The sequence below is a fragment of the Phallusia mammillata genome, chromosome 2, assembly GCF_965637545.1.
Source record: "Phallusia mammillata chromosome 2, kaPhaMamm4.hap1.1, whole genome shotgun sequence".
Classification (NCBI taxonomy): domain Eukaryota; kingdom Metazoa; phylum Chordata; class Ascidiacea; order Phlebobranchia; family Ascidiidae; genus Phallusia; species Phallusia mammillata.
Genome location: NC_137253.1, coordinates 21,434,840 through 21,461,684, shown reverse-complemented (window position 1 = coordinate 21,461,684; position 26,845 = coordinate 21,434,840). Strand labels below are relative to the sequence as shown.

General features: G+C 37.4%; 4 protein-coding genes across 4 annotated transcripts; 1 reads left to right on the top strand and 3 right to left on the bottom strand.

Annotated features, from left to right (window-relative positions):
- Positions 1–252: 252 nt before the first annotated feature.
- On the bottom strand, positions 253–3,103 carry LOC145214554 (delta-1-pyrroline-5-carboxylate dehydrogenase, mitochondrial-like). Its single transcript, XM_080083107.1, has 11 exons — positions 2,884–3,103; positions 2,594–2,774; positions 2,313–2,516; positions 2,110–2,262; positions 1,973–2,047; positions 1,722–1,909; positions 1,442–1,567; positions 1,238–1,382; positions 975–1,172; positions 799–920; positions 253–731 (listed from the first exon to the last, which is right to left on the bottom strand). Exons 1-11 carry the CDS (start codon positions 2,928–2,930, stop codon positions 500–502), a joined length of 1,671 nt encoding a protein of 556 aa, XP_079939233.1. The 5' UTR covers positions 2,931–3,103; the 3' UTR covers positions 253–499.
- A 524-nt stretch (positions 3,104–3,627) lies between these two features.
- LOC145214557 (uncharacterized) lies at positions 3,628–7,532 on the bottom strand. The gene is made up of 8 exons (XM_080083111.1): positions 7,230–7,532; positions 6,741–6,888; positions 6,372–6,427; positions 6,210–6,307; positions 5,969–6,056; positions 4,979–5,238; positions 4,449–4,543; positions 3,628–4,375 (listed from the first exon to the last, which is right to left on the bottom strand). The coding sequence occupies exons 1-8, from the start codon at positions 7,347–7,349 to the stop codon at positions 4,296–4,298; spliced, it is 945 nt and encodes a 314-aa protein (XP_079939237.1). The 5' UTR covers positions 7,350–7,532; the 3' UTR covers positions 3,628–4,295.
- A 946-nt stretch (positions 7,533–8,478) lies between these two features.
- Positions 8,479–11,602, bottom strand: LOC145214552 (eukaryotic translation initiation factor 3 subunit C-like). Its single transcript, XM_080083103.1, has one exon. It carries the CDS (start codon positions 11,573–11,575, stop codon positions 8,777–8,779), a length of 2,799 nt encoding a protein of 932 aa, XP_079939229.1. The 5' UTR covers positions 11,576–11,602; the 3' UTR covers positions 8,479–8,776.
- Positions 11,603–14,067: 2,465 nt separating this feature from the next.
- LOC145213668 (uncharacterized) lies at positions 14,068–25,932 on the top strand. The gene is made up of 17 exons (XM_080082035.1): positions 14,068–14,264; positions 14,326–14,419; positions 15,028–15,126; positions 15,213–15,350; positions 15,416–15,655; positions 15,886–16,072; positions 16,140–16,289; positions 16,354–16,603; positions 17,153–17,284; positions 17,517–17,755; positions 17,957–18,161; positions 19,944–20,041; positions 20,201–20,365; positions 22,029–22,159; positions 22,530–22,720; positions 23,023–23,168; positions 23,624–25,932. Exons 1-17 carry the CDS (start codon positions 14,182–14,184, stop codon positions 25,195–25,197), a joined length of 4,122 nt encoding a protein of 1,373 aa, XP_079938161.1. The 5' UTR covers positions 14,068–14,181; the 3' UTR covers positions 25,198–25,932.
- Positions 25,933–26,845: the final 913 nt, after the last annotated feature.

Sequence of the window (26,845 nt, the reverse complement as noted above, 5' to 3'; positions counted from 1 at the left end):
GACACCGGTGTCCAGTTGTAGCGCCATAAATATTTTTTGCTTCCTTGACGATCCACATGTTTTCCTTCGTAGGTGTTGAGTCTTTTTGTCACTTCCAAAATTTCATTTCAACGAACACAAAACGTATTTGCGCGTATTTTAACGTAGGTTGTTAGCGTTATTGAAAAAACTGTTGCAAAAAGAGTTGGAAAAAAAACGCATCGGAAATATACTTCCAAGTTTGACTTACAATTCCTTCACAGACAAATAACATACACTTTTCAGTGACTTTTTATTTGAAGTTTTTCATGAATAACACATGTAAAGGCTGTTACTGATTTCTTACAACCTTGTATTTTATAACCACGATTTGTCAAACAGACACGAGAAGTTATAACGCAAAAATGTTCGTTCTCACGCATTTCCATGTCAAATAAAAAACAATGTTCTGTATCAAATACATGGCTACTTTGGTATCTTCTGTACACCGTACTACAAAGAAAAGCAGCATTGAATTCCACTACTTCATTGAGGGGTATTTCCATTCCTTCAGTGGAACTTTTGATCGCTTAACTGCTTGCGGGGACACCCATTTCAAAATATAATGTGGTCCACCGGGTTTATCGTTGGTACCAGATTTTCTGGAACCTCCAAACCACTGCTGACCAACTACTGATCCTGTAGATTTGTCATTTATGTAAAAGTTCCCAGCCGAATTTCTCAACAGGTTACTTGCTTCTTTTACAACATTTCTGAAATCAAAATCATCACATTTCAAACAATGTCATTTCAAAACTTGGCTTTTAATTTTAAACATACTCATCCTTGGAAAAAACTGATCCCGTAAGACCATAAACTGATGTGGAGTCGATCAGTTGCAAAATATCTTTGTACTTGTCATCATCATACACATAACATGATAAAATAGGTCCAAATATTTCCTGCATTGAAAACATTGCAACAGTCCATAATATTTATGCATTTATGCTATATACCTCTTTCATTAGTTTGTCATCTGGTTGCTTGCATTCCACTATAGTTGGCTCAACAAAGTAACCAACAGAGTCATCACATTTCCCACCTGCAAGTACTTCCACATCAGAAGAACTATTGGCATGTTGTAGATACTTTTTGTTCCTTTCAAATGAAGCTTTATCAATCACAGCAGACAAGAACGTGCTAAAGTCATCTGCCTATAACATTATGTTGCTGTCAGCATTACTGTGTTAACACAAAATTTAAAGATTAGCAAACATACATTGCCCAGCTTTACTTCCTTAATGGTTTCAAGAAGACCTTTTTTAACCTCGGGCCACAAGGATTTGGGAATGTATGCACGCGAGCATGCTGAACACTTTTGACCTCCAAACTCAAAAGCTGATCGAATGGTTCCATTTACAACACTGTTCAAACAATTGTTAGGAATGGTGTGCATAACTGACAATTTATTTCTGAAACAAACCTTTCAACATCTGCTGTTGAATGGACAAAGTGATAATTTTTTCCACCACATTCACCTCCCAACCTCGGAAAAGTTCTGTATTTTGGGAGATTTGCACCAACTTGTTGCCAAAGATGAGTAAAGGTTCTGAAACAAACAGTATAAAATATATTTAACCATATCAATTCAACTCAAACCAAAACAAAATTACTTTTTTTAACCAATACCACAATGAAAATGCACTCTGATAACCAATAGCACAATTTAAAAACACACACTATTGATACAAAAATAAACTTACGGGACACTGCCAGTAAAATTAATCCCTGCAAGATGTTCTGATGAGGTGACAGCATCACCAAATGTTGGCCCATCTGCTGGTAGAAACTGTATAACACCAGGTGGAAGTCCACATTCACACAGAGTTTCATAAACAACCCAGCTAGCCAGCATTGCAGTGTCACTTGGTTTCCACAGTACAACATTTCCCTGCAAATCATGAAAGTTTAGTGTCAAACTGTTTTATTTTTGGTAAACAACATTGCATCACACCATCATTGCAGGGGTTCCTGCTAAGTTTCCTCCAATAGCGGTAAAGTTGAATGGTGAGATTGCTGCGACGAATCCCTGTGTACATTTTAGTCATTGAAAGAAATTAGAGCTGGACAAAGAAAACCAATGGAACAAACCTCAAGTCCTCTGTATGAAATTGTGTTCTCAATTGTAGGGTCAGGATTTATTGGCTGTTGGTTTTGCAATTCAAGAGCATAATGTGCATTAAAGCGTAAGAAATCTACCAACTCTGGGGCTGCATCAATCTCAGCTTGTACAATGGTTTTTGCCTAAAAAACATAATCTAAATTTTTCAAAACAAAAAATCCTGCAAACCTACCTGTCCAGCCATGGTTGTCGCCAAAATCTGAGGACGCTTTTCATTGCTCAGTACATCTGCTGCTTTCAAAAAAATTTGTACTCTGTCTGAAATAGGTTTGCTTTCCCATTCTCTTCGCACTGAAATAGAATTTTCAATTGCATCATTTATCAACTTGGCGTTTGCATAAGAAAACTTGGCAATTTTTTTCTGGTGTCTGTATGGCTGCAAAAAAGACAGTAGTTTTATATCATCTACATCCTTTACAATAACACTACTTAAAAAGTTTAACTGAAACTTACAATAACTTGGTAATGCACATCATCAGTCCACAATTTTTCACCCCCAATAACAATGGGAACTTCTTCAGTTTTTGACTGAACTGATTTCAGGGCTGCTTCTACATCAGCTCTCTCTTGTGTATTTGGTAAGAATGATTGAATGGGTTCATTTTGAAGGGCCAAACAGCGGTACGAAATAGTCCTGTGTAAAATTATGTAAAAAATATTATGTGCCAAAGGATACACACAACAATTGTTTTTGCATTTTTGATTCGTTTAACATTTGTTATTACAAGATTTTTCATTCTTACCTCAATTCCTTGCCCCTCAAAATAAAATTCCGTAAAGATGATTGCATACTTGCGATCTGCAATAACACTTGGGTAAGTATAGGTAGTTTGCTAAACGCCGCAAAGCCAATTCGTTGAGGGCAAAATTTGTCACATGAACTCGAAAACAGTAATCTCTGACCCGTGACAGCTAATGATTGGTCAATAAATGGGCGTGAAGTAAGGGAGGTTTTTGTGTATTGTCGAGAAAACGAAGCAATATGAATAAGTTCTAACAACCAACAAGTCACAAGAAGCACAACCAAATTAGAATTTTAATTGCCTGTAATTTTGTTGGACAGTTACTATTCCTAAATTATGTGTTTTTTCGTCACAACGTGTGTTCTCCATCCTTTTGGCGCTCTGTTTCTTTCAGTTTTTTCCCTGCCAAATTTCAAGCTATTTTGCACACAGGGTGGTCGGATTTAGTTGTCTACTTGACTGGTTTCCCCAAGTTGGTGATCAAATACCCTTTCTGTTTTATTGACTTTTACTACCTGAAACTAAATAACTCCGATGCAAATGATAAATATATTTTCGTATTTTGCAAACAGGAATAGTTCCTAGGGGTGCAGAAATGCTGAATATCAATACTATATGGTAGGGGTTGTGCATACTTTTTGAACTCCTAACATGTATGCTGCACACATGCATTTGCATAACCTGGCAACATGTACACTGTAGGAAACTTTGTTCCCAAATAGTACCTACTTAAAGGCCAAGACATGTATTCAAGTACTTTATTTGGCAGAGAAAATAAAAAAGCATGAAAAACAGGAAAAAAGACAAGTAAGTTCAGAGTTAACTACCACATAATCCCGAAATTATACTTTTGCTGCAAATTTATTCACCACATGCCTTCTTGCACTGCATGTAAACATGTGTGATAAGGGCCGCACTTGAACCATTTAAACCAGGGGTGTGCAACCTTTGTCACTGTGGGGCCAAATACAATTGCCAAGATTAGATCGCGGGCTGCACCTTTATATAACACAAGGTGATTTTAATTTGTTGTGTACCCAAATGCTTAACTACAAGTATAAGTAGCGTTTGATTCTAACCACATATTGCCAAAAAAATAGCACCGGGTGCATTAATATGCTCAAAAATGTAGAATAATTGGACTCGTTTGCCAGTATATGAGAAATTTTCTGAGTCTCCGCGGGCTGCACAACCTTAATCGATGGGACTCAGGTTGCACACCCCTGATTTAAACTGTAGCCAGTTTGAGGAAAAAGTAACAAAAATTGCAACTTGATCAGAAACGTCATTGTTGGGTTGCACTGCTGTGCACATATTCTGACAAACTTTGTGTAGGCATGTTTAAGGCAGGAACAGACCTCAAATCTAAGATAATGTAAAGTAAGATCCAGTTAACTTCCAAGGCGCATTGCTCATGATGTCTTGCGAAATCCTTTTAAAATTGGGTAAATGTTGTTGAATGCCTCATCAATTTCATGACGAACCTTTGCTCCTGCATAACAAGGATTTTATTAAATTTAAAGGCATGTGAGTTGAAACATCAAGCATTTCAAAATGATGTTTACCAGTTAAAACAACTTTGCCAGAAACAAATATTAGGAGGACAATGCGAGGCTTCACCATTCTGTATATCAGTCCAGGAAAGAGCTCAGGTTCGTAACTGCAAAGTAATAATTCTTCAAAATTTGTTTTTAAACACAACATCATATTGACAGAAAAATATATGCTTGATCTGGTTGTCAAATGAAAAGTATAATTCTGAAAGCCATCCTGAACATCAAGAGATGCAAAGTTCTAATGCAAACCTTTTTGATTTACAAAACCAAAACTGAAGCCAACAGATAATCCAGCACTGAACTGTGTTAAGTGCTTAATTCAGCACAGATGATTCTGTTTAATCTTCTATTTCATTTTTAAAGACATAAGTTGTGAATCCAAACTGTATCAATTGTTGCATCAGTAAATCAAAACAGCAGTAAATCACATATTCAAAAAAATGTAAATTGCATCTGCAAAAAAACATGCAGTCCACAAAAACTAAAGAAATAAATCTCATGTAGGAAACAACACTTGTAAACACAAATTACGAACATACCTGGAGAATTGACTATGTGTTAAAACCAGTCCCTCAAGTCGAATAGGAAACTTCACATCAACACTGCCCACCATGTTCTGAATCTTAAAGTCAAGAAATTTGGCTGGGAAGCCAAGCTTTTGGACCACCCGAGCATATTTCCTAGCAGCAAGCCGAGATTCATTCTCACTCTTTGCACCAGTGCACACCATCTTGCCAGAGCTGAAGATTAGGGCGGTGGTTCTTGGTTCTCTGATGCGCATTATAACAGCAGCGAAACGCTGATGACAAACAACAATATATTACAAATTATAGACCATCACTTTACAAGTACAGCACCGTTTTTAATTTAAACTTTAAAGATGACTTTTCTATACATTGCTAATTGTTATGCACATTGTCCTATTAAATCATATATATACCACAATTACCATTTGTTGTAGTTACAGCAGATAAACATTTGTTGCCAAATTTTATTTAAGCTTTATCTTTTCCTAGGATTTTGAAACATATATTCTTGTTTGAGCACACAGAAACAAAGTGGTCCCAAATCACAAGTATTTGCAGACATGTTTACCAGTAACCATAAGAGAGCCAATCCAAGAACATAATTTTAAATGTAAGAGGTACACAATATTTATTCTATTTCAAACACAACCTAATGAGTTTCTGCTGTGTGATAAGGCATACTAATTTTTTTTAAATGCATGATAAGGTTGTTTTAACACTATGATGTAATATCAGCAGAGTTAATTCTTTATTGTTAAATGAAAAGATATCCGACCCCTGTCCTCAGTGTTAGGAAAAGTTAACTGTCCCTGGAAGCATTACTGTTCACAACAAAAGCATAATATATAATTCCTGTTTGAAATTGTTGTTACAGCAAACCCTTGCCAAAAATTAAAAAAAGTTCAAACATTTTTTCGTCCAAACAGTATTAACAAACTCGTTTTAAACAGAAAAAAGAAAGAAATTAGATAAATTGACATTTTTATATAAGCCAAAACATACCTTCGGGTTGTATTCTGCATTTCTAGCGTGCAAAGCAATTCGTTTTAGGTCCAACTTGGTGTCCAAATTTACAGTAGAGACAATGTTTCTGCAAAATTTGACCGTTAAACAAAGGTACAAAAATAAACTTTAACTTGCCATTGCTTACATAAATGCATTAAAAGTACTTAAAATTGTTTGTTCTCACTGCACAAAAATCATAGTCATTTTGTTTGTTTATAACAAAAGGTGCAAAACATACTGTAGTTGTGGGGGACCAACTCCAAAGTCTGCTGGTGTTCTCGGTGTACGGGGGGTTGCTGATGAAAGGTGGTAGGGTGTACCGACAGATGGAGGCCCCTTTGTTAAAAAAAGAAAGTTATTGCATATGAACCAATTTTCCTCTTACATATATAATTTTTACCGGAGTCCTTGATGGCACACCAGTTGGTCTATGGAATTCCTGTTGTTCATTATCATCTGCAATTAATAGATCACGCAATTGATGCATGTAAATAAAACAATCAATATACATTTTTTGGAAGTGAACATATAGCATCAACAATCATTGCAAGATACCTTAATAATTAAAACAACGTTCCCCAACTAGGATGGCACAGAAGGTATAGGTGACATTTTTTATTGCATGCCCATAAAAATAAAATTTACCTCTAGATCAACAAGTTTAAATTTTATAACCACTTTTGTAGTAATAAAAACAATAGCTCAAAAGTAATAATATCGCAATCTGGAAATAACAGGTTCGAAAAACAAAAAATGATGCAAAAATTACTGTTTCTGTCCCCACTGGCTTCGGATTGTGATTGCATGGCATACTGGTTTTTGTATGCCACAAGGCTGTGTTGTGCAGGTTGAACATGTCTCTGCTGTTGACCATATCCACTTGGATTCGGTAAATGAAGTGATCCTCCCGTGTTTAACTAGATTCCCAAAAGAGCACCATGTAAAATTACAAACGTAAAACCATACTACATGAATAAAATCAGAAAAACAAAAAACAATCAGTTCAAAGAGTATTAAAGTAATAAATAAATCAACTAAACAGCTATAGCTTGGTTACTATAATGCTGCTGAATGATTAACACACAACGAAAATTAATCGTCATGATTCATATGCTGATTACAAAACTACCAATAAAACCATTGCAGAATTAAACATTAAACAGCGTACATATAAATTATGATATCATAAACAGCTGCAACCCTAATTCTTTCAAAATCTTTAAGGTATATATATATCTATAGATACATCACTCCATACCTGCTGCACGCCATGATGAATTTGCTGTGGCATTAAAGTTTGACTGTTTGATGTCAAACTTTGATTGTTACGCGATTCTTGACTAGGCTGTCCCAAACTTCCAACAATTTGTCGGTTCATCTTGTGGTCAGTTAAACGTGGGGCTTTAAAATCACTAGAACAGTTCAACAGCCTGCGTTTCTTCCAGTTCCAAGGCCGCCTGTTTTGATATACTTTGGTTTTGATCAAAACGACAGTGTTTCCCAAAACATTTTAAATGTGCATGCGCACAGGGTGCCAAAACTATAAGGAAATATTTCTAAAACAAGAAGCAAAAATTCATTGCAAATATCCTGATGACTACTTTTACCTTGTGGAATTGTTTAATATTAATGATGTCACGACAATCCGTAAAAACATAAACAGGGGACTTTCTTTATAATAAGGTCATTGCAGCGTGTATAAAAGTTCGGACACATTTTGTCACAACTGTGTCGTAATTTCACTTTTTTGGTAACTCGATCAGTTACCAGTAGCTTCAAAACTTTTCCCGTAGTTTCGTCGTCGTAAACAAAAAAATCAAATACAAAACACACTCCTGATGCACACCTACTCAGCAGGTACACAACGTCCTTGCGATGTTGAATATATATCGAAATCTCGTCACGATGTCGATTTGATTTTCGTTATCCAGTCGATACCCGTCCCAAAGAGATTATAAAACTTTAAGTGGGCATATATCTACTAAATACACAGCCCTGGAAGCATACACACCATGCTTGCAAGACGTTTGACAAATTATGTGTACAGGCTATCTATCTTTTGAAACCAAAAGTGATTTGACAAACGATCAAGCGTCTAGCCTACAATTTCCTTAGCTACTTTCATAACTTCAAAACAATATTTTTGTTGATGAAGTAGCCTTGTTCAGCTTCATCTCGAAAAAAAGCATGTAAGTGGGCTTGAAAAATGCGGGTTTGACCCGTTTTTTCGTGTTCGACTGTTTCACCGAAGATTTGTGTGTGTTTTTATCTGAAGCGATTAAATGTACAACTGCTGACATTCGATAAGCACACTAAGATTGACAACAAACAAAAGCACAAGGGAACTTAACCGAATGGCCTGGCGCGCCTGACTCATGTACAAAACCTGATCGGGTTTCCTCCCCGGGAGTTTCCTGGGTTCGAATCCCGTGAACGACAAAGGGAAATTTTAAGTTCTAGGACTGCCGCCTGATTGTCGAAAAATACAATAAAAAAAAGCACAAGGGTACCAAAAGTTCTTTTTTAAATCTGTCCAGTAATTTTCACATCTGTTTACCACAATTCATTTCCACACAAAAAAGGGCAACAAACAACCACCAACATCTGATAACAACCATTCCACAAATTACATTAGGTTTCTTTAGGGTCACAATTAAATTTTGCTGTTATTTGTTTACAATAACCAATGCAAAAGCGAAAACATGGAAAACATTTCCTGTTAGAAACAATTATACAGGAATTTTTTTTAGCAAATACTCCCAATAAACTGTATGCAGCAAAGTTTTGTCAAACAAACTTTTAGTTCTAGCGGGCTTTATAACCATCCTTTCTGTATCCCCCATAAGAATCACCATATCCACCATGATAACCACCACCTCCTCGATTGCCCTGGTAGCCACTTCTTTGACCTTGGTAGCCAGATCCACGATTGCCTTGATATCCACCACTTCTGTTCGATGAATAGTTGCCTGTGCCACGATTGCCTTGGTAGCGATTCCCTTGATAACCCTGATCTTGGCGATAGTTTTGAAACCCACCACCACCAGCTCTTGCTTCCAGAATTCTTTCATTGATGTCAACTAGTGTTGAAACCTTTTCACCAAGTTGGATGGCCATATTTTGCAGTCTTGTTGGATCTGTGCGATGAAGTACAAGGCTGGATGATGGTTCATCCCATGAAGCAGAAAGCTCTTCATTTATTATCAAGCGACTGATGATGCGATGGCAAGAAGCCCTGTCCAGTTCAAACATGGATGCAAACCAATCCAGACTGATATTGTCGTAAAATTGACTATATGTGAACAAATATGTACATAATGACTCCTCTTTAATTTTGGTTTCCAGCATTTTAACAACCCCTTCCTTGTTATTAAACAAATTCCAGACTTTGTTGTTCATCTTATCATTAATAACAAAGCGCAGACAGGCCCGAAAATCGCCCATTTTAAGAGCCTTTGCAGCTGCAACAACATGCTCTCTCATGTTGTCTGGAGGTCCAAGAAGAGACTGCCTTTCACTGACGCGCAACTGATGGTGGAACTGTTTGGAAATCATTCTCCTTCTTGCATCAAATTCATGAGCAGCAACATAAGGAATCTCAAGAAGCATGGCTGACACCAGGTAAACACATTCAAGCAACTCCAAATTTATATGCATGTGGAAAGGTATCTGACGTCGTTTTTCAACCTTTTCCTGTTCAGGACTGATCCTTTCACCTTGTCTTTGCAAAAGCAAACCTTGTGCCAGCAGTTCTTTGGCCCTTCCAGTAGACTGGATGTCCACCAATGCATTGTGGGCTTCTTTCATTAAACCACGCCTGAAGGCACATAAACCTAGCTGGACCATAGTGCGATTGTAAATAATTTGAGTTGGCACATCCGAAAAGTGAATAGTTTCCTGGAGATGAGACATAAGCATAAGATCCCTAGCTTCATACCAACGATCATGAAGACAGTGGTGATAGATGTGATGCAAAATAGCCCTTGTCCTCAATCTGTCTGAGGAATCTTTGGTATAAATATACTGACACAAATTTTTCATAACATCAGAAGAGGTCTCCTGCGACTCAGTACTTTCTACTTTGTCACCGGGGACAACATCTTGGAGTACAGCTTTGTGATCATATTTGTAGTATACATACTCTACCATCAACATGTATGTGTTACAAATATTTTGGGAAGAGCCAATGCGTTCCACATGTCTTCGTAGTTTATTGATTATGTTGATAACTCTGGATTCCTCTCTTAAATGCTTTACGTATTCTGTTGAGTGAGCATCAGAATTTTGCAAAATCTTTATGTATTCTGAGTGCAATTTCTCTACCATGACCACTGGGCTGCCATTCAAACGGTAACCTGCTGCTTTATCTGCTACATTTTCAGACTCTTGCGATATATTTTCACCAATTGCAATGTCTGGGTGTTCTTCAAGTGAATCCAAAACCTCTTCAACAAACTGCAAAACATCATTCCATGGCTCGGACTTCATACAATCCAAAATTTTTGAGTTGTAATCAAAATAGGCAGACACCAAATCAAATGTAATCCTAATAGCCATTGCAGGACCAAGGTCATTATCTTCTGCAACTTGTCGTAACTGCTTCAATAAATCCACTTGCTCCTTTCTAACAGTCGAACGACGTCCACGATTCAAAATAATTTCACTAAGTTTCTTCAAAACAACCACATGGGTAATTTCGGTATCTTTATCAAAAAGGGTGACCTTCGCTTTTCCCACACGTTTGACCTCTTCCCAATCTTCATCTTTTTTCTTGGACTTGGTATCGCGCTGTCTGTCCTTTTTCTTAGCCTTTTCACCTCCATCATCTTTTACTTTTTTGAGAAAGTAGTCAGCAGTGAGCTGCTTTCCACCCGCCTCACCTTCATCCGACTCATCAGTAAAAGAATCACTGTCATTGAGCCATGAGTCATCGTCGTCATCATCATCATCATCATACTGGGCTTTGGGATCAACAACCGGAGCTGATCGAATAGGAGAACTCAAAAATGTATCAATATCTTGTACAGTTTCTTTTTCCCCCTCACTTTCTTCATCACTATCATCTTGGTCTGCACCCTCTCCAGGTTTTTCATCCACATCTGGGTTGGCTCTATAATCAGCAACTTGCGTCTCAAAATCCCTTAGATATTTGCGCAACTTTTGCCTTATACTCCCTAATGCCTTAGAATTCAACTTGCTGGTCTTCTTGCGAAACTCCTTATCCTGCCACAGTTCATTGATGTAGTCTTCAGTTTCAACAAGATTTCGCGTATAAAAGCGAGGTATCCCTTCTTTCAATATGACATTTTTGGATTTCACATACAGTTTGCAAAGGTTATCAAACTCATCAGCCAAGCGGGACATGTCTCGAATTTTTCTAGCATTTTGCATAAGCTTAATGATGTCTTGCAATCCTTCCCAACGTTTCTCTTTTCCACTTCTCACAACTCTTTGTGTTTCTACCTCATCATCACTAAGCAAATACACACGTTGTGTGGTGGGTTTTGACCTTGAGGTGGTAACTGGAGTTTCATCATCATCAGAAGAAGAGGAATCTTCAGTATCACTGCTGGATTCAGCAGCATAAAACTTAGATGAAGACATTTTAACCTAAAAAAACATGGCCAAAACTTTAAAACTGGAGGTATTTACACAGTTTGTTGCAAGTGATTGCCAGCAATAACTTTTAGAATCATAAAGAAAAAGTTTTTTACCCAATCATTCTTATCTCGCAAAACTTTTATAGCACATATTGTTATGTTTTGTTGGACCTAATTGCAAAAGAATCGCTTGGCTGGTGAGACAACTGCAGACACATGTTTCGTTTAATTCTTTTATTTACACTATTAGTTGCTGTTAGGGTTGCTCGACTTCTTGACTTATTTGTTTTAGCAGAAACAAGACATACCAAAAACCATTCGTGACAGACTCAAAATTTTTCTACCAGCTATTTTGCATTTGTAAAAGTATGATCTTTTGTTTATTTGTTGAGTGCAACTAGGGCGAAATTTTTGCGCATCGCTGTCAGACCCACAAATAAAAATAGCTTTTGACTCCTGATTAGGGTTCCTCTATTTCTCGACTTTTTCGTTTCTCGAGAAACGAGAAATTAAAAATCCATTTCTCGAGAATCTCGAGAGTCTCGAAATTTTTATTTAAGCCAATTTTGTAACAAAAACAAACAAAAAAAATTCCGATTGTACGTTTTTTCGCTTCTAGTAGCGATCGCAAGTAGTAATTCGCTAGCAAATCAGCCAAAAACGAAGCGACTGTTATAGATCTTACGCAACCAGGCGTGACTTCTGCCTGGGAAAGGTGAAAGTTTAGCGGCAACGCACGTTAAAAATCGCTGTTTCAGAAGCAAAATAAGAAAGTTATGTGCCCAGTCCGCTCTAGAGGCGAGTTTAAACGAAAAATACACGTAATAAGAGGTGTCGCATTTACTTTTTGTTCAAGATACGTGACATAATTTTTCTCGAGAAATTTTTATTTATTTCTCGAGAATCGAGACTCGATTTTTTCGAGATTTCTCGAGAATTTCTCGAGAGGGAACTCTACTCCTGATATCAGGCAGTAGGCTGAGAGAGGTTAGCAGAATGTCAAAAATTGCCAATTTAATTGCGACAAAAGTGGGCTATCTGACCAAAGCAAATATGAAACACAAAAAATAGGAGGGGCAGTTTCACCTTTCATAAAAAATGTTTATAGCTAAATTTCATGCAAGATTTTTTTTCCGATTTCGGAATATTTGAGACCAAAATTTAACACATCTCGAAAAGAACCCCTAGTTGATATTTTAGGACTATTTTTTGCTCCATTAATACATGACAATGCATTACACAAAATAAAATAGTTAGATTCAGCATTAGACTTGATGATAGTTTAGTTGTGCGCTTTTGCACACAAAAAACAAGTAAAACGAAATGCTTTTCAAATTGTACCCATGTAATTCAAGTTAGTGTTTATTGGTTTCTCATAATTGTGACCAGAAACAATCAAAATATCAAATAATGGTAAGAGTGCAACAAGCAACAAAATCGACAGCATCATTTTACCTTGGACAACAACACAACTAGTAATTACGCGCTTACAAAACCAGACAAAGTTTTGATTGCTTATTATTGAGTCGTGGGTCGTGGCAACTTGGAACCCGACTTTTCGATGCTTGTTAAGCGGAATAGTGACATAATACTCAATGAAAAGTTACAAACACCTATAGGGTAAATGGTTTTATATTTGAAAAAAGTTTAACACAGGTAACTAAAACACATTCCTAACTTTTAACTATGTTTATGTTAAAACCACAATATTAGAAATTTCCTGCTGGGTATTTCTTGTTCATGCCGGTTTCAGGCCACGTGACTGACAAAAATTATTAAACTTTTACGTAGCACTCAAAAGTTACAAAAATTATTGCACAGAGAAATTACGGTGATAAAAATTGCCGATAAACATACAAACTATAACTAATTCAACTACCAAAAATATACCATGTTAATTTACGCAAATGCAAATGAGTTATGATGGATGATGGTTTTTATGCATAACGGAAGATTATAATAATACACATCAAAACGCATTTTACTTTTTGTTGTCTGTTTGTAATTAAAAATTATTCTATTTTAAAGTTTATCAACTAATTTGGAGTTTATTTATTTATACCGTAGCCATGTTTTTTATGTGATTTTTTAAAGCAATATTTCGCTGATGGGATTTACGGAACTTCTGAATTAAAAATTGACATTAATTGATTGTAGTTTATTTATTTTTCCATTAGTTTCTGTGGTTGTCGATTCCGCGTAACTTCATAAAAAAAGTTAAACCCAGTTGTATAATTTAGCTTTGAATTGTACGGGATAAAACGTCAATGTTGTTTAGTTTATTGGTGCTTTTTTTGTGTACAAATTCTATAGAATCCATTCCATAACATAAACTAAATGCAATAAAATGTTGGGTGTAAAAAAGTCTTAATTTAAAGTGTACTGATCACTGAAGATTATAGTTCCACAAAAATTTATAAAAGTTAACAGGTATAAAAGTTATAGCAGATATCTAAAGACGTCTTTCCAGAATAGGACTTTATTTTTGTAGAAGTTCTGAAACAAACCAGATATTTTTATGTAGATTTTGCAAATTCGGCCCATCACCCTTTGCAAATGAAGGCTAGTAAACTGAATAAGGCCAAAAAATAAAAATGACCACGTTTAATCATGGAAATGAAATCTGAGAATGCCTCTGCTGACATTTTTGTCAACACATCAAAAGTGAACACTTCAATTTCTTTAAGTCCAAGGTAAAAACAATTTAAAAAAAATAGTAAACACAAACTTAATATTTGGTGTCTTTGTTTTCAGACAATTGACATCACCTTTATCTGACAGTAAATTTCCTCGCATTGAAGATTGTGCCCATTTTCATTATGAAACTGTTCATTATGGACAAATCAAGGTAGGTATAATAAAATGTGTAATTGCAAATTTGTTCCTTTTTTAAAACACTGCAAGTTTTAAATTTATATTTTCAACTTAAATGAACTGCTTGTTCTTGTTTTCTACTTTTCACAATGACAAATTGCATGCCTTTTTTTTCTGAGCATATTTTTGTGGATCTCTTTAAACCAGGGGTGGGCAACCTTTGTTACTGTGGGGCCAATTACAAATGTCAAAGTTGGATCGCAGGCCGCACCTGTGTATAACACATGTGATTTTGCTTTGTTGCTTACCAAATATGCTAAACTGCAAGTATAATTCGTATTTGATTATTTTGCCGGGTTGCAGAAAACTAGCATCAGGCGCATTAATCAGCACAAAAATATGTAATAATTGGACTCGTTTGCCAGTACTTTGAAATTCAAGTGTCTCGGCGGGCAGCACAACCTTCAAAGAAGGGCCGCATGCGGGCCGCAGGTTGCCCACCCCTGCTTTAAACCAATCACATACTGAAAAGGCAAACAATTTATATGTTTACATGTAGAATCGTTAAATTAACTATGCATTAATTTGACATTATTAAACCAAAACTACATGTACAAATTATTAACAATCACACTGATTCAGCTTGCACTTGTTGAGGAACTGAGCGAGGGTCTACAGATCAATGGATCTTTTATATTTGAGGGCTACAAGCCTGCATTTTGTGTCCGTGTTACTTGCAAGGTATTAAAAATTACATGTATACAACCACTTTTTTTTTTGTTGCTCTTTGATTTATTGCGGCTATTTCATCTGTCTCTTATGAGCAGGAAAAAAGTTGGGTTGTGAGACGCAATCTTTTGCACTTTGAAAAACTTGACACCTTACTTCATGAATGTGTTTTTGATCGCAAGTTTTCAAAACTCAGAAAAGTTAGCGAAGAAGCACTGCAACCTAAACCACTGGAGGTACCTTCAGTACAGTTACACACTCTGTAGCTTATTTGCAATGCTTGACTTTCAAACTGTTTCAGGCCATTCACCAGTTTCTTCAGTCATATATGTTTGACTTATCTACAATAACAAATCTTGAAGATGGTGGTGGTCTGATCTATTGTGCTCCAGTTCTGCATTGGCTTGAAACTGATAATCATGGCCGTAACCTGGCACCACATGCTCTCGGAGATATTGCTGACATAAATATACCTGCTGTAGCTGCAGCCAGAGTGGTTAGAAGATACAATGCTCGGGATGAAGATGAATTAAATTTGGAGGTATAGGACACAATGGACTTTTAATATCATATGTAGACATTTGTAAAAAGTTGCATGGATATTTTCTATTTGGATATCTGGTGCATTTGTATTCATGAAAACTTTTTTGTTTGAACAAATTAAACAATAAACTTACTTTTTGGTTTCAGCATGAAGGCAGGTTTTGTTCTCATTTCATGTTGTAGGTAGCATACCATAGTACAGGCAAATTGTAAAATTTGTTTTTTTAGGTTGGGGACATGGTTTCTATAATCGAGATGGGAGCCAGTGGTTGGTGGCGAGGTAAACATAAATTTCGTGTTGGAACATTTCCATCATTGTGTGTTCGAAGGATCAGCAGTTCCAATGATGTGGTGGGCACCCATGAACGCCCATTCCCACCTCCCCGATATAATGGACCCCCTGTAGTCGGCCCAAGTGAGTAGCCAAGTAATGTTTGATTATACAAATGCGATCTTGTAAAATCCAAAATTTTAATTTTTAGTTGAGAAAAAGAACGGAAAAATTATGGAGTTTCTGCGATCATTTCTTGCAAATCGTCCAAGCAAAGCCCAACTAAAAAAGAAGGGAATTTTAAAGGAGCGAGTGTTTGGTTGCGACTTGGGGGAGTTGTTGCATAGGACAGGGGAAGACGGTATGGCGAATGTGGTTACAAAGTAAACTGAATTGGTTTAAAGGAAAATGATTTTTCTGCACAGTACCATCTGTTGTTCTTGACTGCATAAAGTTTGTGGAGGAACATGGAATAGTTGATGGGATATACAGAATATCTGGTGTAGCCTCACACATTCGATTTTTGCGCTATGAATTTGACTCAGATAATCGACCCAACCTTGAAAAAGCAGTTGCTGGACTTCCCAAAACAGGCCATGTGCCAGGCATGTCAAAAGAAAAGAACATGGTGTGTGATCCACACAGCATAGCTGGCCTTTGCAAGTTGTATTTCAGGTAGGAGAATCTTAGTTAAAAACTTTGATAACTTATGTTTGTTGTCATAAATAGTGTTGTATGTTCTACTGTTTTTACATGTTCTAAAAACGCCATGGGTTAATTTATTTGCCATGTCAAAATGGTATTGACTTCACAACATTTTATCGTGGGTTTTAGTGGTACACATTTTATCATGGGTTTTAGTGGTAGATGCCAGTTGATTTGAATAGTAGTCAGAAAGGTGGCAGATTCATTTTTGTATGTTGCATTTTGGGTATTAATACAATTCCTCTTAACAAACTGAAAACAAGCAATATAACACTTTTTACGTGTACTTAAATATGAAGTTAAAAATCACTCGGCATGCCATGAAAAACTAACTTGTGTGCGAACCATGACATGCATTCCAGGGATTAACTATCATAAATCACCAAGTTAAGTGTCTAATCTATTTAGCTATTGGTCACAGTCCTATTTGTGCATTAAAGTGAAACTATTAACACTGCATTCTGAATACAGAAATTGGGAATAGATTTTGGTACTAATTGTTGTGTAAATTATTTGTAGGGAGTTACCCAATCCATTGCTGACATACCAGCTCTACAACAGATTTGCAAGTGCTGTCACAGACTATGAGGCTGAAGAGAGAATACTTAAAGTGCATGACGTTATTCAGCAGTTACCCCCGCCACACTACAGGTTGGCTGGTGGCGCAAATCAATACATTGATTTTTTTGCTTTGCTTTGCTGCTGCTAATCTTATTAACTTTCCAGTGGCAGGACTGTCAATGTTTGTTTGATTGGTTTAAGCCCTTTTTTGTTTACCTTCATACAAAGTTAAAAAGAACTGGTATTACTATCGTCAAAGTGTTCTTGCAGTCCTAAAATTGCTGCTTGAATGGAATATAAAACATTTTGTGTTGTATTTTAGAACATTAAAGCAACTTATCAAACATCTTAACTTTATGGCGGGTCACGATGGCCGAACATCAATGCACTGTAGAAATTTGGCCATAGTTTGGGCACCCAATCTTTTACGTTCCCGTGAGATAGAGGCTGGACTTGCTGCTTTCACAGAAGCTCGTGTACAATCTGTGGTTCTTGAGTTTTTAATTGTGAATGGTGACTTACTGTTCAGTGACAGTCTGCAAACCAAACAGTACGATGCAGGTACATTGTGGTTTTGTATCTATTTTATGCGGAAAAAACAGAACATATATATTCTTAGTATTTAATGTGATAATTAACATGTTAAATGTACCTGTAACATGCTCATGTACAACTAAGTACAGCATTGCTATTTTTAATTTTACCAAATAAGGTATTTTTGAACCGTGTTTAACATTAAACATTTTTGCAATTGATTTTTAGATCACAAGCCAATGAGGCCACGCTCCCTAATGGTACTTTCCACACCCAAGCTTATAAGTTTAGAAGAAGCCCAAGCTAGGTCGAAGATGGCAGTAACCCCTTCGTCTGCTGATACCTTTAATTCTTCTTCGTTCTGTGAGAGTGTTGCTTCCGATGTAACACTTCGAAACTCCTCTATTTCAAACAGATCATCAAATGACAGAAGGTTGGTTTGGTTTATGGGTTGTCTGTCCATGTGCATTTTGTCCAGTGCATCAGTTCATTCAGTTTCTTGTTTGGTATGTGCACTTAAAAACGCCTGCAACTTATTTTCCACTGATAGTGCTAATTCATTGTCACATTTGCACATTTTTATTAACACATTAAAACTCCACTTTCAAAAGTGTTTATGTTCAGCTAGTTTGGCACAAAGTTGTCATAACAGTGTAGGTACAGCTTTTTGTAGAACATTGTGAAAAAATGTCCATGTAGCTTATTCCTAGCTTTCTCACATCAACACAAACTGTCTTACATAGTCACAGTTTGCTGTTTGTTTATGGTTTTACTGTGGTGGTAGACTATAAAAAAACTATCATATTAATACAGACATGGCCAAAGATGTATGTCCAAAAGTAACTTAACGATTTGGACTGTCATATTGGTTTTGCTTGACGTTTATGAAACAAATAGGTGTCTGTTAAACATAATGAAAGAATTATTTAATAAAAGTTATTTTGGTGTTCTTTTCTGTTGCATGGCCTTTTGGTCAAATTGTAATATGTTGGTGTTTATTTTTCTTTTTAACTGTCTGTTCCTAGTGGTGCATACTTTGTGTAAAATCTGCAGACGACGATCGTATGGTGACTTCACACAAAAACGGCGAAATCGTCAAATAACCATAAGCCGTATCTTTACTGCGGTGGACAACACCGAAAGCGATGACAAAAATGAGGACCTTGATAAAGAGTCTCGCAGAAAATCGTCCCAACTCTAGCCCAACTTTTCCTTATTCCATGTGTGGCAAAAGTAATTTCCCCCACTCTTATAATAATCAATTCTGTCTCCCTGCTGACCTTTTTGGTTTGAATACTAATTTGTTGCCCATGCGAGTTGAATCCAATGTCACATGGTGTCCTTTTAGCTTTTAGTAGCAGTAGGCTTTACAACTAATTCAGTAGATTGCATGCTTATTTGCGTCATTTTTTAATCATCTATTTTTTTCCTGTTGGCTACAATCAGTAGTGATGTTTACAACGTAGGTTGGGCAACTCATTATTCACACATTTTCCACATATGTATTACACGCTATGCATGAGGTATGAACTTTCAATTCAGAGCCTAACAAAAGTTAAAGGGTTGTCAATATCAAAACAAATCAACATTCCAGGGATAAACATACCGACTAAATTAATTGTGAAAAGAATGCTAAACCATTGATAAAATATTTGCACAATATTGTCACTTTCAAGCACTTTGTGTTTCAGTTTATCTTTTCTAGTATTATCAGGAAAATGTTGGTTACTATTTTAGGTCTCTTTGGTTATTACAATTCAGCAAAATTTATGTACTGACTTGTCCAATCACAAAAATTGTGACTTCGCATGTTCTGCATGTTACTGGATTTAAATAATCTTTACCTTTGCATGTGCCAACAAAAGAATTGTGTTTTCATACCCTTGACAAAATTACTGGCTTTATGCACACCCCTTACCTCTATCATAAGCTCTTTTGCATTTGCTTTTCTACTACTAACTTGCATGGCACTTGTCTGCTGGTTGTGTACATGGGACAGACATCAACTGTTTTGTCACAGTGAGTATTAACTTTGTGTTGCTAAATGTGCCTTGTATCAACTTGTAGTTTTATGATCATCTTTTTGTTTGTGTCAATATTTAAGTTTATGTACCTTTTTTATCATTAACATGAAATATCAGTTGGTACAAGTTTATTGTTTTGTTCTATGTTTTATTCATGCAAACATAAAGATTATGTGTATTTTTGGATACAGAAAAAGACAACACAAAAAAGGTCCATCTACCTCAACCAGTGCAAACAACCTGTCTCAAAAATCTCATGGTTCTACGGCAGTTAATGTGAAAAAAACAGGTTTGGCATTCATGTTTTATCATTTTTCAAGACAATTTATTTCCAACACAAAAAGCAAGTGTGTGTATGCCTAGTTTCTGGTTTTAACCGATTCTTACAATATTTTAGCAGCTAAACAAAGTTTATGTTGTCTAAATCAATATTATGCCTGTTTGTCAGGTCATCAAAAACACAGTACAACTGCTTCAGTACATCTGAGTTCTGACATTCCTGAAAATTGCACAACCCCATCTACTTCATCCAAGCATCATCACAACCATGGTTCGAACTGGAAAGTCAAGCTGGGAAGTTTGCTGAGAAAAAGTTCCACTGTTGCAAGACAAGGTAAAAGAATCTTAAATTCTTGATTCAAGACAAAAATATGAGAAATTTGAAACAAATAAATTCTCCTTTTATCTGGAAAAATGTGGTGACAATAATAATTAATAGCACAAATATTTATATTAAATGATTTTTTGGGGCATTAAAAGCGTATGATGTAATGTAGTGTAATAACCAAATAAACCTCAATTTCTTACACAATAATTAACCCCTTAAAATATTTTCAAATGTTCCAACTGTGTCAATAACTTTATTCAGTGCTGCGTGTTTTGCGCTCCATTCAACCAGACAATCTGGCACGAGTTCAAACACGATTCGCATAAATGATGTGATTTCCTCAATTAGCGTGATTGACGTTTGATTATAAACGTTCGCCCGATATGGCTCTGCATGTAAGTGTCACACCCTTCACAATGCATTAACTTTTCAACCCACAATGATCAAGAAAGGTCAAGAAAGTCATGAGCAGCTATATCATATGCTGCGATATTTTCAACGCAAAACTAGCCACCATTCGTTTTTACTTTAGCAAACAGTCAATTTTCTTAACCCTTCCGTATTAAAAAAGCATTACAAGTAGCGGGACATTACCACATAAAATGCCTTCTCCGAAATGTAATCTTCTGTGCCTAATTGGTTTGGGACATCATATTTTTGTTGCGTTGGTCATAAAAGGTGGCGAGCATGTTTTTTCTGCCTAATTGCCCATTAACAATTGAACCGCGCCCATCGCAAAAATGCAAACGAAAGTGCTAAGCCAAAATCTATTTATTTATACCGTGACCTCAATAAATCGGAGTATACACATTGATAAACCGGTCACAATTACTGTTAAACATGCAGTTTATTATTTACAAATATGAAACAAATATAGTTCGTACAGCATTTAAACTGAATGTGACTTGTCCAACACGTATAAGGCTTTACTCCCATAAGGTTCTTTGTCGATTGAACTTCAAGATCATCATGTAGCGTTGTGTCATAGTTCTTTCCCAAATGTTACGTGCTAATACAAAGTCCAAGTATTTGTGGTGATAAAGATGGGCCAAGCCCAAAACCACTTATGCTCGTTTCAAGTACCCACAATCTTGTGTTAAAGTCTCTGCGTTCAGCCACTCATATTTAAATTTTATGACGTCGCACCTGTCGTAATAGTGACGTAAGTGTGATTTAATTGGAATTTAAGCAACAGCATTTCTTATTAAATTTTATTCAGGCTACCAAAAAACTTACCCTTTGCGGATAAATAGTTTGCCAGAAAATGAAAGAGCAATTAAGCGTACTTGGGTCAAGAAGGCGCTGAATTTTGTTGTACAATTCAATTCAATATTTTTTTTGCCACGCTGGAAAATAAACAATTGCAAACATTTGGCCATCGAGTCACTTGACCCGTTACTGTTTACTTAAGAATTAAAAAGGTAAAGGGACAAGGGGTAATAAATGGACATGTGGAATGTTGATGTTATAGCAGCAAACAAAATGAAAAGTACGTGGAGCAATAATGCAAAACACAAAAAAACTAGCTCGACAAGCCGCTACAATTGTCAGGTTCGAATTGATCTCTGATTTAGATTTTCTAAAAAACAGCGAATTTTTTTTTAGTAAAGCTACTATTTAAGTCCGTGTCTCTGATTTAACTATACTAAGTATATGGATTTTTTGACAGCTTCACTTCGCCGCTGCCAGAGTGAAGATTCTCTCACCTCCGGTCGATCATCGGATCTCGCACCAACATCCGGAACACGAAGAACCCTCAACTTCTCACACGCTTCTCTTTTGCAAGCTGTGTCGAACGAGGTTAGGTTTATCCAATGGTAGCCATGTAAACATGTTTTCGCTTTTGGGGGGTACAGACTGGGAAACTAAAATTATCACACCGCAAGGGAATTAAAAGCGAATCTTTTAAAGTAGCAAGTTAAACAAATCGGTATTGACATTGTCGCATATTCTACGTTGCTAAGCAACAATCTGTATTTCACATTGAAGAACAAAGTTGTAAAGCTGTAATATGCGCTTCAGGATTATATTTCCTTATTTGTGGTAGATGACTGATTTTGTATTTAAGGTAACTGTGAAACAATGAAATCCGTATTTCTCGTTTGTAAAGCATTGATTTTAAACCGACAGAACATTTCCATTTAATATTCGATCGTTATCTGTTATATAGGAGACAAGCAGTCTGTCTGATCGAACCCGCCCGGAACCACAGGTGCCCTACACTCCCACTCCACCCAGTGATGACGACACAATGACGCAACCACGCCGAGCGAAACAGACGCGACCTTCAGGTGGTGTGTACTCCGAGGAAGAATTGGCAGCATTGGACAGAGAGGCCGAAATGATTGATAAAAAAGCTGCGTAAGTATTTCTCTTTCTTTTGGCTTCACGCCAAAAGTTACTTTAAAAAAGCTAAAACATGTATGTTTGTTTATTCTACCTGCACAGCGAAATTTGGATGTTTGGTTGTTTGGTTGTTTGGTCTACTTTTAAAGTATGGTTCAATAATAAGCACTAAAGCACTTTTTGCACATGTATACTTTACGAATAGGGTGAATTTTACTTTTCGAAAGTAAAATGTGTGGATATGTGCTAGAGTCAGCAATGCCCGATGTGTTTATTGCATTTCAATGTTATGATCTTTGTTTCAACTTGTTTTCCAGGACGGGATCCAAAAAATCAGCAAAGGAAAACGAACATACCCAACGCAGCAACAGTCCGTTCGATGGACTGGATCCAAACTTCCCTGGAGTGATGGGTGAAGTTGGCCTTGACTTTGATCCCTTGAGCTACAAAGCAGTGCAAAACGGTCAGTGAATATGGATCTGTTTTTCCGCATTTTTAGCAAGTGGCCTAGAGAGAACGCATGCAAATTATGTTTTGCCTAGTTTCGAAAACATTAAGCAAAAGCATTAAACTTTTTGAGTAAATTTTTTACCCTTTACAAATCTTTTGTAAAAGCATGCGAATCACATACTCAAAAATCCTATGACAATAAAACAACTTGGTCAGTTTGGTGTCTAGAATGTGTTATTCAGTATCACCAGTACATTATGTAATCTATACTGTATTGAAGTTCTTCTGAATTATAGTTAAAGAAATAAAGCAAACCCTCAGGTATAAACCATGTAACTCTCAGGTATAAACCCTGCTGGCAATTTTTTTGATTGATTAGAGAAAATGTTATTCATTGACAGCATCTAACTGGAAAATATGCTTTAATGATCGGTTTTGGTTTAAGATATGACTTTATATTCCTCACAGGGTCAGCAAATGGCAGTCGGCAACGAACTCGCTCACCGGACAAACTGCAAAAAGTCACCGCCGATTCAACTGTATCAATCAGACGAGTCGAATCCGTGCAATCGTTGCATGGTGGTGAAGCGGTGTTTGCTGCCATATCAACCTCTCACCCACAAGCTGCCAACCACCAACGCACTGCTGCTGCTGCTTCTACTGCTGAAACGCACAACCATGTCTCTTCCGTGTCGGTGGAAAGCAGTGTAAACGACAACGGCGGTCACGTGCGTAGCGAATTGGATTGCCTGACCGCTGACAACTGCACTTCGCAACCTAAGCTTCCAAAGCAGGCAAAGAAAAAGTTTTCAAGCGGCAGAAAAAAATCAGCAGCCGAACTTTTGGGTGTGGGTCAGCACTGGGCCACTAAGCGTAGTTTTACGCCACGACAAACTGTGAACAATAACAACAATGGTGGGATATTAGAAAAAGGGAACAAGTTGCACGGAGAGGAACCTTTAGTTTCTCACTGCTCATCTCCTCCCAGAGAACGCCGTGTTGAGGTCGAGTATTACACAGTGCCTGATCACAAGTTGGAAAAGAAGTCCCATTATGGATCATTCATCGCGTTGGTGGGAAAAATACCGGACGTGCAAAGTCACATTTCAGATAAACATGAGGTTCACCACACACCAAGAGACGTTTCAACTTCAGATTTTACAACAAACCGATTCCACATTGGCGCAGATCCACCTCCACATCGCAGGATAAATTGTAGCCAGTCGTTAAGATCGAGATCTGCAACGTCCCCGTCTCCATATATAGACAGTAACTATGAACATGGCAGAAGCCCCAACAACAGCCACTTTTTTCAACATACTCAAATTTTTTCACCACGCCTTGACACTTTTGATCCAGCCGGCAAACAAAGACAAGATTACACAGACCCAAGCCACGAACGAAAATCCAAGTATTCGGTCCCACTTTCCGAATATGACACCTACTCCACCTCTCCACACAGCAGATCTCATAGCATGGACTCCCACCGACCGCAAATCAGTGTTAGCACAGTGTATGAAAATGAAGCAAGCCAATCAATGTACGCCCCGCATTCCGCAAGATCCATTCCCTCGCAGTCAAAGTATTATCCCATTCCAGCACCGCGCAAGCACTTTCGTTCCTTCTCAGCGGGTGATCACTTGGAGCACCCACGTTATGACAATTTACATGCTAAAAAACCTGTCCCGCTACCAAGAACACGACGAATATATTCCGACACTGGCCATCACATACACGGCCATGAAGACCCTTCAAAATTTCGCCCGTGCGCCTACAGCAATTTGACATACGAGTATTGGGGCGATGGCGAAGGTAATTCATCAGCTGCTTATAGCTACAACCTTGTGGAGCATGCCAGCTTTGACCATACAAACGCTTCTGGTCATTCTGTAAGTTCCCAAAGTGCGTACGGTACAGACTTCAGTCGCGAAGTTACGGGTTGTCGTAGCTTCAATGATGGGTACGCTGTAATGCAGCAGGGTCAGCACTTCAATTCTTCCACTAATACACATCGCCAGGCTACTGGTCTTTCATGGGTGTAAAATCGCTCAGTATTTTGTTTGTGAAGATTTTTTTGTAACAAAGCATCGTATTCGTGTTGTAGCGTGGTTAAAAACCTCCGCTTCATATATTTCCTGTGTTCTGAAGTTCAACGTTCTTACTCGGAGCAAAATGCGACTAACCGACCCCGAATGATGTTCGGTGCTGTGCTCAAAACTAAGTAACAAATCTCTTGACGCAGTCAAATGTTTCTGCACTGTGACAAATCTGTAAAGAATAGGTATTTTCTTCAGCAATTGAACTGATTCCAATCTCTGTGTCTACTTTTTGAAAGTATTTCTAACATTCCAATTGAAGTGTTTGAACATTCTGAAACGGTATTCTAACTGAGCGGTGCTTAAAGCGTCGCCGAGCAATTATACGAAATGTGTTTTGTACTTTTGTTTGTTAAAGCGGTACAAGCATTTGAACTGTCACACAAAAATTTCAGACCATATTGGTAACGTGGAATTTTATTAAAATGTATTATAAATGTGAAAAATGTTACTGGAAACTGCCCAAAAAACGGTGCAATAAACCCTTTATTAAGCCTGCATGACAACTGTAAAGTGTCATTTTTATTTGTCGCAGTGGACGAAAGTTTCTTTTTTGATATCTTAGCGTTGTACTGTGGCGTAACTTCTTTTGTCACCAGCGTTGGCGTTGCCTTGGTGTCGTATTGAATGAAACAAAAGTGCGCGTCCATGTTGACACATTAAAGTCGATGAATACAACAACGTGTTTGTTTGGGAACGACGAAGCTTAGTTCAGGGGTGTTTGCCTGGCGAGGTAGAGCTACGAACACAGGATCTCACACCAAAGTTTAGGAATTTTGGGCAAGGTGGCAAATATTTTGGATTACATTGCATCACTTATACTTACTTACAAGTTGTCGTGTGTTGAACTAAGACGTTTCGAAGTGAGCTATAACAGTAAAAAAGCAAATTAAAATACCTTCTCCAAAACGGAAAATAATCTTGAAATTCATCTGCTTATTCCGACGCTTGAAACTTAATGTTTAAAACGTAGTAAATGTACCTTGTGAGACTGGTGGACAGGGGATTTGAAAAGATAAACGGCTTTCATTGTTTTTTATCTGAAGCGGCGACAAATTTAATATCACATCGTTGCGAAAGTCGGGTTCCTCGTTTTGAATACGGAATCTAAATTTACATCTGTATTGTTGATTCGGCTTGTGCAAAACAATAAATGAACCTACTTGAACCGTTGCTAGCTGTGGCGCAACACGCCCGTCAACAGTCGTGTGCCTTTTTTCTTTGTGCGGCTCACGTGACTTAAGCCGGGTATAAAATTGCTTCCGTCCCTGATGACGCAGCGCGATTCTGCTATGACGTGGAAGGGCAATTGTCATGGTGGTCCCCATCTCGTTCACGCATACTTCAACATTTGGCAAGTACAAGGATAAGTACAGATAACATTAACTGTACCGCTTCCTTCGAAAATGGGCTTCGTTTTCATGCGAGCCCACCCCAAACTTTCCCTATAAGATCGGGAGCCCTTCCACAACCGGTCCCTGTGACTGATCACCCGTAGCGACCGCGCTGTCACCGGCAACGGTGCTAGCGGTGGGTGTGAGGTTCCAGGGGCCACCAAAGGTTTAATTCACCCAGGGATGCTTTACTTTGTGCA